At 42.6% G+C, this 12564-nt stretch overlaps 1 protein-coding gene across 3 annotated transcripts in view; it reads right to left on the bottom strand.

The window, feature by feature from the left end:
* Positions 1–2732: 2732 nt before the first annotated feature.
* LOC138480763 (titin-like) overlaps positions 2733–12564 on the bottom strand; it is a 557826-nt gene continuing 547994 nt past the window's right edge. For all 3 annotated transcript variants that reach the window (XM_069612496.1, XM_069612497.1, XM_069612498.1), the window contains 3 exons: positions 10432–10551; positions 7950–7971; positions 2733–4733 (listed from right to left, as the gene is read on the bottom strand). In XM_069612496.1, the coding sequence (XP_069468597.1) occupies positions 4478–4733; positions 7950–7971; positions 10432–10551 (398 nt within the window). In that variant the 3' untranslated portion in view covers positions 2733–4477. The remainder of the gene's footprint in view (positions 4734–7949; positions 7972–10431; positions 10552–12564) is intronic.

A 12564-nucleotide genomic window follows, 5' to 3' on the forward strand; every position in this document is an offset into this window, starting at 1 on the left:
TTCATTGAAAATACTTTGTTAAAGGGACGTTATGGTTAAGTTGGACAAAAAAAAACCTATGAAATTCAATGAAAAACCTTTGTTAAAGGGACATTATTGTTAAATTGCACTAATAAAAACCTATGAAATTCAGTAAAAAAACGTTGTTAAAAGGACGTTATGGGTGCAAGTAAAATCGAAAAACCCCTGAAATCTGCCAGTTATGGTAAGCTAAGCAACTATAACTCATGCCACCACCGTGCACTGCTAAGCCTAACACCCAGGACATCAAAGATGACATCACAAATATCATTGTTGTACTCATTCTCAGACTACCTGACAGTACTCCTACGGGGCCACCTCCAAGCGCCGCCACACCAAATCCAATGACAGCAATGCTCTCAGAAACGTTATTCCTTTCTCAGCAAATAGTAAGCTGTCTTCCTCCACCTCATCTTCCTCAACAAATACTGTAACCACACAGCCTGATGTCTGCAGCTATTGGTGCGTTATAAATAAATAAATAAGGAAGGCTACGGACCATTATTGTCCATTGGAGCCCCTGAAATGGGGGGATAAAGGCCATTAGCACCCCTGGTTCCCAAAGCGGGAACCCAGGGTGCTAAAACATAGATTTTCCTTCCTATAGTGGGACGCCGCAGGCATCCCGCTGTAAGAAGGAAGTATTATTCTTCCTACAGCACCCAGCCGTCCCGCTGTAGGAAGGAAAATCCTTTTCCATACAGCCAACATGGAAAGAGAAGGCAGGGCTCCGTACACAGACCCTCTTCCCTTGCCATGAAAGCCTGCAAAACCCTATGAACATATTACCACAAGCACTTTTTTTCCCTTTCAAACCTATCCTACTTACGAATAACTTTACCACATAGCCGGTCCCAGGTAGACATAGACACTTTAATCCCATTTTTCATCCCTAGCGGTCATGGCCAGTAGCCAGATTGTCGTGTCATAACCTTATGCCATGACCCAGACAATCTGGCTACGGCCCACGGCCACAGGCTATACCTCAGTCACCAAAGTTATATGACTATTTTTTGTACCTACATTATTACACTTTTCAAAACATAAAACACAGGCACTTTTGCAAAACCCTGCTTTAATTTCCTTGCCAATGCTCCTCACGAGTTTACTCGAAATCCACCCATGTTTTATTTTTTTAAAAGTGGCAAAATGTATACAATAATCAAATAACTTAGCCCCCACTTGACAAAATCCATTCAGTCTTTACACAAACATTGAAGGCTGGGTCTATAATCTTTCTCAAAACTTTTTTCCACATTCGTCAAATAGCAACAAAGTTATAAGCCATCAAAAAAAGTTGAGACCCCCCTCTAATTTCGCCGCCTCTTGAGAAAATCCCACCAAACCTTTGAAAACCATTTATATCTCGATCCAAAATGGTTTTGGCAAATGTTGTGCAGATTCATCAAATGACACCACATTTATATGCCTTTACAATTTCTTTGGGACCCCCTCTAATTTTGCCCCCTCTTGACAGAATCCCAAAAAAGTTTGCAAAACCATTCATGATTAGTTCAAATTACATGCAGTTTCATTGAGTGGCGCAAAAGTTATAAGCCATCCAAAAACTGTTTTTTCCCAACCCTGTAATGCAGAAATAGGTACAGATGTTCTAGGATATCTGAAGTGTCCGCGAACACCACAGGACTGCCCCAGGACATCCAGAGTGTTAGCAGACTTTCAGGGGGTGAAAAAACCAGTTTTTTGGCTTCTTATGGCCATACCCAATCCAATCCTCATCCCCCCACACCCCAAGAGATTGTTTGTTGAGTTTGAGAAGTGCAATGCTGCTTTTTTAAAATGTTTTTCGCCGCACTGTCCCAAAAAGTCCACAAATCCAAGATGGCGGGCATTTCAGGAAAACCAACGCATTTCACGTTTTCTCACCTTCCAATCAGCAGCCGCGTCCTAATGTCCATGGACCACGCAAAAGTCTGCACATTTTTCTAGCCAATCAGAGGCCAGTCCATGGACGGATCAGGGAAGTGAGTCCGCGGACCGGACATAGATATCACACATTTTTTTGCTTTACATTTTGGTTGTTTAAAAAAAAATACTGGACAGATTTACACCAAATTAACAAAAGCACGCTTTCGGGGCCAAGCCACCGCTCCTGCTGCAAATTTGGTGAACATCCGTCCAGCGGTTTGGGCTGTAGGCATGAGCAAGTATTTTTCCCATTATGTCTATGGGAAAAAAATAAATTTTGGGACCCCCCTTAACTTTGCCCCCCCCCCTTGACCAAACTTTGCAAAGTTTGGTGAGGATTCGTCCAGGGGGAGCAGAGTTATAAGCCGCCCAAAAGTGCTCTTCCTATGAGATGATCAACTTAACTACAACTACATGGCCGCTACAGCTAGGCCATGTAATACATCTATTTATAAATATATTTTATTTTTTCAGCAAAAATGTTTCAGTAATACTTTGAATACACATTTCTCGCTAGAATCACTGGATACCGTTTAGCTGCCCCATGGCATACCGTGTACCGTTGAACCTAGTCATATAAGGCCCTAGCAGAGCATGCTTCTGTTCATACATAATCCATTACCAGGCACAGAGAATACAATTAAGCTTGCATACCATTTCCCAGCACCAAAGGGACATTTCATTATGTTTTATTTTATTTTATTTGGTATAGTCGATAAAGCAAATGCATTACCTACAAATAACTGCTTAAAGAACCAATTTACATAATCAAAAATCATATATAATGGTTGAAGCATGAGGTTTATTTGCAATTAGACATAAGCATTATTAAACTCTCAAATACAATAATTGGTATGTTTAGGCCTTACTTAGGTCTTAGACTAGGCATTTAAAAAAAAAAACCATTTTACATGGTTTGCAGCTTTATATTATTTTGGGATAAATGGGGACAGTCTTCTTTGACTGATAAACTATAACAGAATGTTGTTAGAAGTGGGTGCCCCAAAGAAACCAAGGCATTTGTAAGTGGTGTCGCCCCAAAATTGTATCTGCAAATTGAAGTTTCTCTGCTAATAATCTACATAATAAAAGGCCAGATGTATGTTTGACCGATGCTGTCATGCGTAATAGAGACTGCCCGAATGCACAGAAAGCACTGCTAGAAGGAGCTGTTGCCTTAGGATGTACAGTGGTCCAATTTGCATAACTTCACCTGTTGTCACCTCTAGAGGGAGCTGTAGGCTTAGGATCCATAGTGGTCCTACTGTGCTAATGAAAACCTGCACTTTGGCCCGTGCACATGATCCTGTACACTAATTTGTAATATTCTGGCATATGCATGGTGCAGTGTGCGTGGCTTACAGATGTGGCCCACCATGCACTGGGCGCTGTTGGCTCAGTGAGGGTGAAGAAATGTTTAGTGTAATATAGTATCCTATCTCTAGCAAAGGATTAGGCCAGCGACTGATGCCCATCTCACTTGCTTGATACAGAACACGGCTTTCATCAAATAGTAGTTACTCGCAATTGACTCATCGGAAAGAGAGATCATTCGACTCACAAGCACGATATTGCTGTTAAATCTGACTTATTTCTAGTAGGTCGGAAGTGCGTCCACTGGTAGCTTCTTTGTGAATCAGCCATGAACGAGAATTGTGTGGGATTGTTGGCATAGCAAGGTGACCACACCCTAGATTTGAATTCTGTTTTCCAGTTAATAGTTGCACAGAGACAATCTTGAAACAAGGTACATATACTGTAAGTGGATTGGCACTGACTATGTCCAGTTACACTGAACAGATCCTAACCTAGATGGTGTAGTGGACAAACAGACATAGGAATTCCACACAGTTGGAGACAATCTCTCAGGCATGCAGTGTGGGCCAGTGTGTGTCTGTGATATAAGTCTACAGAAGATGCCCAAGGACCATATTAGTAACCCATCATAGCCCAGCTCATGCCCAGGTCTCTCAGTGTCTCCATCCATAGGCCTGGTTCCCTGCATGTATGTAGTAGAGTCAATTCCCATCAAGTCATCTATACCATTTCCAATGATGAGGTATGGGGTGTGCACTATTGCTGTGCCTCTTCAGTGTGGTGGTGGTGTGTGTGTACATTTGCACGGTGCAACAGTGCCCTATATTGATAACTGCTTTGTATGTGAGAGTAGCACGCAGGCCGCCTGGGTAATCAGTTTTGTGCAAATGCAACATGCATGCACTGAAGCTGTTTCTGTTGCAGCTGTTCTGTCTGTGTGATGAGGAGCTGGATTGGAGGTTCACACAGCTGATGTATATGTTGTAGGCGAGGGGGGACTTTCACTGATGACGTGCATACTATTGCTTTCCTGTGCCTCATCCAACATATTAAGTTAGTTGGCCTTTGGTCAGGAGGCCATATTACATAATCAGCCACTGCTACATATCAGTTGTAAACCTGTATTATCTTTCAAAAATTGGCCTGTTAGTTTATTGCCAAGGTACTGAAATTAAAGACAGTTTTAATCAGTTTTCCTTTGTGATTCCTGTTACACATGTTCTCTGTCAGGTAATAGTTGTTCATATTCACTCTCTTTATTCAGATAGATGTCAATCTCTGGCCTCTGTTTTTTGATGGTCACCTGCTCATAGTCATTCTTATTCGTGTGTGTTGTCAGGTCTTCCGCCAGGCAGCCGTTACCCTGGAGGCAAGTGTTCTGGACAACGTTGGTCTGGCAGATGGTCACATGGCAGACGTTCACGGCTGAGGAATCCTGGCCTTCCCGGGCATTAAGTGCACTCATGCTACCAGAAAAAAAGGACAGTGGGTCAGTAAATGGGCTGTTGTGGCAACTGAAACAAGGTGAAGAACTCAGGGAAAATACATGTTACTAGTTGCTTGGTACCATGGCCTAAGACTCAAGGCACAGCAGAGAGCTTCACAGTGAATACTGAGATGATGTGCCATGAGGTTGCTTGCGGACCCAGTAGTTAATGGCCCGCCACCCAAGTTAAGGGTTCGACTACAGCGAGGGTCACTTAACAAGGGTGGCAGGCCAACCACTGAGGGAGCTAATGCTATCTTTAAAAAAAAAAAGAAAAAAAAGCAACATACCTTGATTGCACGTCCCGGCGCCGGCAGTGTTGCTGTTCCTGAAGTCCGTTTTTCCTGTTGATGACCTTGTCATCATCAACATGTAAATGGACTTTGCAGATAACAGCACTGAGCGGTGACGGTCCACACAAAAAATGAAAGTTTATTTTATTTTGTTTGTTTAAAAGTAAAAAAAAGACACATTAAAACCTGTGTAGCGAGCTACACGGGTGCTTAAGTGAAACGGGAGCGGGGAAGGGTATGCGCCCACCACCAATGAAAATGCTCAGAATGCAGGCTTTCCTTAGTGAATTCCGAGCATTTTCATTGGTTCATGGGCACCTCCCAGAGTGCTGAGGCGATATGCCCCGAGGTGGCCGGCCCGCCCTGTGGCTAACGGCCTGCGGATCAAGTTAAGGGCCTGAGCGAAGTGAGGGTCCCTTAAAAAGGGCGGCGGCCGTTAACCACAGGGTGGGCCCAGCCACCTTAGGGCATATGGCCATTAGCACCTGTATAGCGTGCTACACGGGTGCTAATTTTTTTAAAAAAAATAAAACATTTAAAGTATTTTTTTCCCGTGCATGGGGCACCTTGCGACATTGCATTCATGGGGAGAAAATACTCTACCAACATGGCCGTCATGAATTCAGAACTCTCTTCCATTTCCATGGCGACCAGTGCGCGACGGGAGCATCAGCAGCTACAGCAGTGGGACTCGCCACTGCAGCGAAAAGGTAACTGGGATTGTGGGGGGAGGGATTTTTTTTAAAAAAAGCAGGGTCGGGTAAGGGGAAGATGGCAGGCAGGGGCGCCGGCCATCAGGAGGCGTAGAACGCAGGATTTCACTGGTAGTGTCAGCCCGAGTTCCTAGCCACCTGATTGGCTGACTCCCCCGCACGGGGTGCTAATGCAGCATGAGAACCTCAAATATGAGATGCTCTGCAAAGACTGCATGGAGGGGGCAAGTTCACGCTTGACAATGAATAGATAAAACCTGGATAGGTAATTAACACCGTATTAGACTCACTTTGTGCTGATGAATCATATAATCAAATTACATTCTGTTATCTATATATATATTTACAATTGAAGACATAGGGAGAAAAAAGTGATTTACCAGAATCGACTTCATTATTTTCGGTCATGATAAGTCGCTTGTGTGATCAATGTGCCACACTTGGCTTATCATTCATGCCGCAGGGGCCCTCTTCTTCCCCTCCTCCAACCGCCACAGTACTTGTATACCTCCACTCTGTTCCGCACTCCCCTCCCACCCTAGCATTATCCCTTCTGCCACGACCAGCACTCCCCACTCTTCCCCGCTCCCTCCCCCCACACTTCTTGTTTCTACACTTGCACGATCCAACTGACACAAGGCCTAGTAGGACTGTTATTGTTGTTTTCCAATCCCCCCTCTTTTTTTTGTCTTGTGGCACCTTGAAGCACCATTTGCTCTATAGTCACTTTATAAATAACTAATAAGTACAATAAATAAATAAACAAACCCTGTTTGCATCTAGTGTATTTCGATGAATTTTGAATTATCTTATGTTTTCAACCCTCGTTGGTTCCCTAATGCTATGGCACCACCTAATAAATGGTAAAGGAAGGACTGTACTGAAGGAACACTCAGGCTGCCTAAAACCGAAAGGAAGTGGCTTCCATGCAAACTGAAGATGGATTATGTAGACTTCAAACACATTGCTGGGCAAAATAAATATTTTTCCCAGCAATTATAAATACAATGAATATTTAAAAGGACACAATATGTTTTTCTCACCAATTGAATCTTTACTTCCAACAATATCAATAAGGATTTGTTTATGTTTCCACAACTTATTTAGATGCCAAAATAACACCTACTGTGCAGGTTTGGATAAGATGCGTACACTGGTGGGTCACCACTGATAGTGAGCAGACTACGATCCATCAAGTTAACAAGGCACTCAATATTATGTTTCATCCCCAGAATCCTCACCATGCCTGTGGTGTTAAATTGGGACCCTTCCCCTGGCCTACCACCCCCCTCAAAGGTTCAACGCCACCTTTATGGACTTTTTGTTTGATGATTCTCCTGAGAGGGTGCTGATGTAGCACCAGGACCCTGAACACCTTCGATGACCCATGTCCCTGACATTTGGGTCTTCCTGGATTCTCTGCTGCAGGACAGGTGTGACTGGTGGAGACTGCTGCCTTCAGAAGCCTGGGGCAGTGTCTACTGCACCTCTTGGCTTGGGATACTGAAGGAAAGCACCCTCCTCTGAAGTGCATACTTCTTCTTCCCCCTTCCTCTACTCTTCTAGTTCGTTCCCTGTCTTCATTTTGCCAAAAAAGTAAAGGAAACCCACACATCATAAAACAAAACACAATACAGCTGCTTAGCTCACTTGCTGCTCTTTCTTTCTCCCTTCCTTCCTTCCTTCCTTCCTTCCTTCCTTCCTTCCTTCCTTCCTTCCTTCCTTCCTTCCTTCCTTCCTTCCTTCCTTCCTTCCTTCCTTCCTTCCTTCCTTCCTTCCTTCCTTCCTTCCTTCCTTCCTTCCTTCCTTCCTTCCTTCCTTCCTTCCTTCCTTCCTTCCTTCCTTCCTTCCTTCCTTCCTTCCTTCCTTCCTTCCTTCCTTCCTTCCTTCCTTCCTTCCTTCCTTCCTTCCTTCCTTCCTTCCTTCCTTCCTTCCTTCCTTCCTTCCTTCCTTCCTTCCTTCCTTCCTTTCCTCCCCTCCCTCCCTTTATATGTATCCCTTTCGTTACTTCTGGCTCTTCCTCTCTGATCTGCTTAAGATGTGAAATCCAAAGACAGGCCCCACGCTTCTCTCTGTCAAAGACTAGCTTCGGAAGTGTGTACCATTCACAAGACATGCCTTTTTTATACAGATGAAAAAACCTTTATGGCATGCAACAATATTTAAAACAAGAATCTTGGTAGAACTTACGTTGGTATTTCGTAAATGCCATCTACAAAGAAGCACATAATTAAAATGTTAACTTACATAGGTAAATATACATTTCAGAATTGAAATACATATTGAACTTCACAAACTTAAATATCATCAGTTTATGGCTGCATGCCCACGCCATGTGGTACTCCAAAGCAGGGTTGTCCAACTCCGGGCGTCCAGGGCCGGAATCCTGACGGTTCTTCAGGATCTACCTCATTAATGTTCATAAGGGAACATGTGCACACATTTGAAATTATTGAATGCAAAGGACTCTCATGAATATTAATGAGGGATATCCTGAAAACCTGACATGGATCTAGACATCGAGGCCTGTTAATGGACAACCCTGCTGTAGAGCCATTGTTGACCCTTGACCCCTGCAGTGATTTTGGTTTCACAATTGTAAGGTTCCTTTCTATGTTCCGAGACATTTTTTAAATACAGTATCAATATTGCCTGCATCTATCCTAGTATGGAAACTATCTTTGTGTAAATAGAAACCTCATTATTTTAAATCGGAATCCACTGCTTCAATATCTTACCATGAAGCCCAGTGCAGGTATTTTTGGTAATGCTAATATTGCCCAGATACACTTTTAAAATGTGTGTCCTGTTTTGTAGATTTATAATAATATGTAAATGTTATAAAACACCCCAAATTATTCTTACAAGAGCACAATCTACCATTACTTAATTCTTGAAACATTTGCTAACATTCCAGCATGTGCTGTCCAAAACGTACGATGGTGAGATAACAACGTTATCACATGATCTTTGATTTCTCCAGGTCTCATTCAAAAGCACACATTTTAAGAATATAATTGCACGCTGTCCACCTCTCCTTTTTATCATCCTACCCAGCTGCTAGTGGGTGCATACTCCATCATTAAACACAAACATAAACGCCTACTTAAATGTAGGCCAGAGAAAGACGTGGGCCCCGTGCAAGAGTTCTAATGAAAGTACTTCAACACATGCACTTCCAAAGCACCTACCCACACCGAAGGAGCTCACATCTGCAAGTATTTGCTCAAAATGAAAAAAAATTAATGTTTTCCACAAAAAACAACTGTGAAATGCACAGCTTTGTCACCCAGGCAAGATGCATGAAGAAGACGCATTCTGGACTCTCGGTCACAGGTTAAAGACACTTTTCATCCTGGCTGCATCCGTCCAACAATGCTGTCATTCTTTGGGACGTCGAGCTCCAGAATGACTTCTAGAAGAGCTGCCTTCCCATGAACTAATCAATGAATTAGGCCTTCCTAACTTAATCGAACGTGGGAAAGTATTGATATGTCATGGTCCAGCCCAATGCTCACAAGAACTATGTAGGCCTTCGCTGTGTTCTAGATATTGGGCCTCATCACGACTTCGGCGGTAACCCTTAAATCCGGCAGTAGCGCTATTACCGCCGGATTTAAGGGTCCGTCGAATCAGGGCTTCGGCGGATTTCGCCACAGCTCTGAGCTGGGGGGAAATCCGGCGAAAATTTGCGCTATTACCACCGGCGGGAAATCCGCCGGCGTTATTAGCACGAAGATTCCCTATTGAGCCCAATGGGGAATGGGGCATTCCCGAATGGGCTCAGTGGGGAATGGGGACTTACATTACCGCCGAACTCGTGATCTGGCGCTATTATCGCCGGGGAGTTCGGCGATAGGGCTAATACCGCCCGCGCTAATAGCGTTATCGTTACCGCCCAAGTCGTGATGAGCCCATTGAATGGAGCATGCACAAACTCACTTTGTTTGACTACAACTTCTCAAATTAAAATCTCAACTACACCATGATTAAATCCAGCAACAATTTAAGAGTTTGACTCATCCTCGAGTTCTTGTAATTACATCTAACACATCACCACCAACATAGTTAATAATGGGGCATTATCCATCTAAGTGAATACATTAAAATCATTGTTTTTGAAAGAGGGTGGTTCATGGGTAACAAGCTATTTCAAGGCTCACAAAATCTCCAAGCCCACTTACATTCTTTGAAGGGCAAGTACCATTTGCTCAACCTTGCTGACGAGTAAGGGGATGTTTGAAACATTTACTTGTCATTTACTACAAACAAACTTTGTTTGTAGTAAATGGTGAATACAAGTTTCACTGTGGATGGCTGGCCTTTGGATGGCAGCATTGCTCCAAATATTATTTATGGTGACTTGAACCCTTTTAATGAAAGCATTGGTAAATATTGTGTCACCCATCACCATGGCTGAGTGCATTTCTCTTAGTTAGAGTAAGCAAACTAAGCAACTCGCCCTGTACGTCTAGTGGGATTTTTAAGAATTTGCAAGCCCTGAAATTGATGATGCACGCACCATTCCCGCTCCATGTCTCAAGTTTTAGTAAGTCCCTGAAATGTTACTCACTCGGTCCCCTCACAGAATGTAATGCTTTCCTTCCTTAGTTTGGACAAATCAGAGTTTTGAACAGCACGTCCTACTTACCAAAGTCTAAATACTACTTACCACTTTTCTTGTTCTTTGTTCGGCAGACTATTACAGCAATCAGAATGCAAAGAAGTGCAATGCTGAGTACAACAAATACGATGACCAGGAAAGGAGGCATGCCATGGGAACGGTGCGGATCTAAGTCATGTAAAGAAATAGCCATCATTTAGCAGGCTCGTTAAAGCTCATTAGAATAGCATTTATTTTTGTCAATTTCTGGCTGAATAACTGTACTACCAAAGTAGAGAAAATCAAGGCAGACATCTTGTTGCAAAAGTTGGACCTCCCTATTGCAATAGCAATTCAAGCAATCACCTCAAATTGGAAAAATCTCAAGTGCCTACAATATAAAATATAGTGGAACTCTGTATGTAATATCCATAGAATGGAAAGATGCAATGCTAGGTCTCCATTTTCACAGATCAAACATGAATTAAAATGGCTGCCATTCTTAGAATTATTAGAAAATGCAGCTTCTACTAAGTAGGGAAGATAATATAATGTTGCTAATGTTTATCTTGGAAACAACCTCCCCTCCCCTACTTTCGTACATGTCCGTCTTGTGCATCTTTGTGTGTTAAAGTCTATGATGCATGTTTTACACAACTATGAACCTATCGTAGATTGCATTTTTATGCATTAGGAAATTCAATGTATACAGCACCACATGAGGCTCTGATGCTGTTTAATCTGGTGTGAATGAGTTATTTGTTATATCATCTGCGTATCTTTATCTGTTCTTGTAGTTATTGATGAACCTTATGTGCTTATTGATCGTAATAAAATATTTAAACAAAAGAAATTAAAAATAAAGCTCATTAGAATATACAGCCCACTGTACACGCGCTTGGTACTGCAGTGCGGAGACCGTGTGGTTGTGTGAGAGAAAGATAAGCGGGAGTGGGTTGATTGAGTGTGCGTGTGATTGAGTGCTGCATTACTACCCTTGTAAGTATGAGCCTGTGACAACTCTTCAGCACATACATGTCACATATGATTCATGTGCATGTGGTGTGTAATGCAGGGCTCATGTTGAGGGTACACGTGGGTGGATGGAGTCCCTCCACTTTTTTCAGAAATCCCCCCACTTTTTTTCAGAAGGCCCCTTTATATGATATCTTCTAGTGATGCCACATTCAATTGGTCTGTTAATGAGTACCTCAATTTTTTTTAGGACATGAACCCTGCACTAAACCACCAGGTAATTCCTCACTGGCCTTACACCGAATGAAAAACAACACCTAAGTGCTGCCTCATTCACTAAGAAGCGCACTTATGCATGCGATCCGCTGGTAGGATATCTGCTTATGGATATCCTTCCATCATATGCATGTGTAAGTAAACTTTTCTAATATAAATTGTGCCAAGAATGGTTTTCCCACACACACAATTGTTTTCCCCATAAACATAGCCACTGACCTCATCCAACCCCCTCATTTCCATGCACTCATTTCCACTTTCGTGTTGCTCAACTCACTCTTACCCTGTTAATTTTTCACGTTATTGAATACCATGTGAGTTACACCTTTGTAAGGTCCCACCCACACACCACCATGCCACGCTCACAAAAAAAAGAACATAACCCTAGACACGCCTATTCCAGGGCGGTATCAACACGTTGGCTTTTTTCTAATGCAATCTTAGAAAAAGCGTTGTGATTTGGCTGCCCCATTCACTTTTTTACCTTGCTGATTTATAAACCCCCATTTTCATAAAGTAAGTGGGGCATTGAAGATCAGGAAACGCGAAGATGAGCTGAAGTCCACATTACTAATCACATGAGCTAACCATTGCCAATCATCGCCTGCTTGCTAGAACATTCTCTGAAACCCTTTGACCACCAAGTTTGCAGTTAAGGGGCAGTTCAGTATTTCCAGAAACATCTTTCCATTTACAACATGTACAAAAAAGAAAATGGTGCAGAACAAAATGTAATTGGTCGGCAGTATCAATATTTAAGGAGGTATTACTGATATTGCACAAATGTATGTTTACAAATCACAGTGTTTTGCTAGCATTTTGTATAGATTTCTGTGGTCACTAGTATATCTAGTGATGAAACCTATTGTTGGTTGCTCTATCCCTTTAGTCTTAGGTGTTAAAGTTCTATACAAAATACTAGCAAAACACTGGCACCTCAAACTGGATGAG

The sequence above is a fragment of the Ambystoma mexicanum genome, chromosome 5p, assembly GCF_040938575.1.
Source record: "Ambystoma mexicanum isolate Mex_15411 chromosome 5p, UKY_AmexF1_1, whole genome shotgun sequence".
NCBI lineage: Eukaryota > Metazoa > Chordata > Amphibia > Caudata > Ambystomatidae > Ambystoma > Ambystoma mexicanum.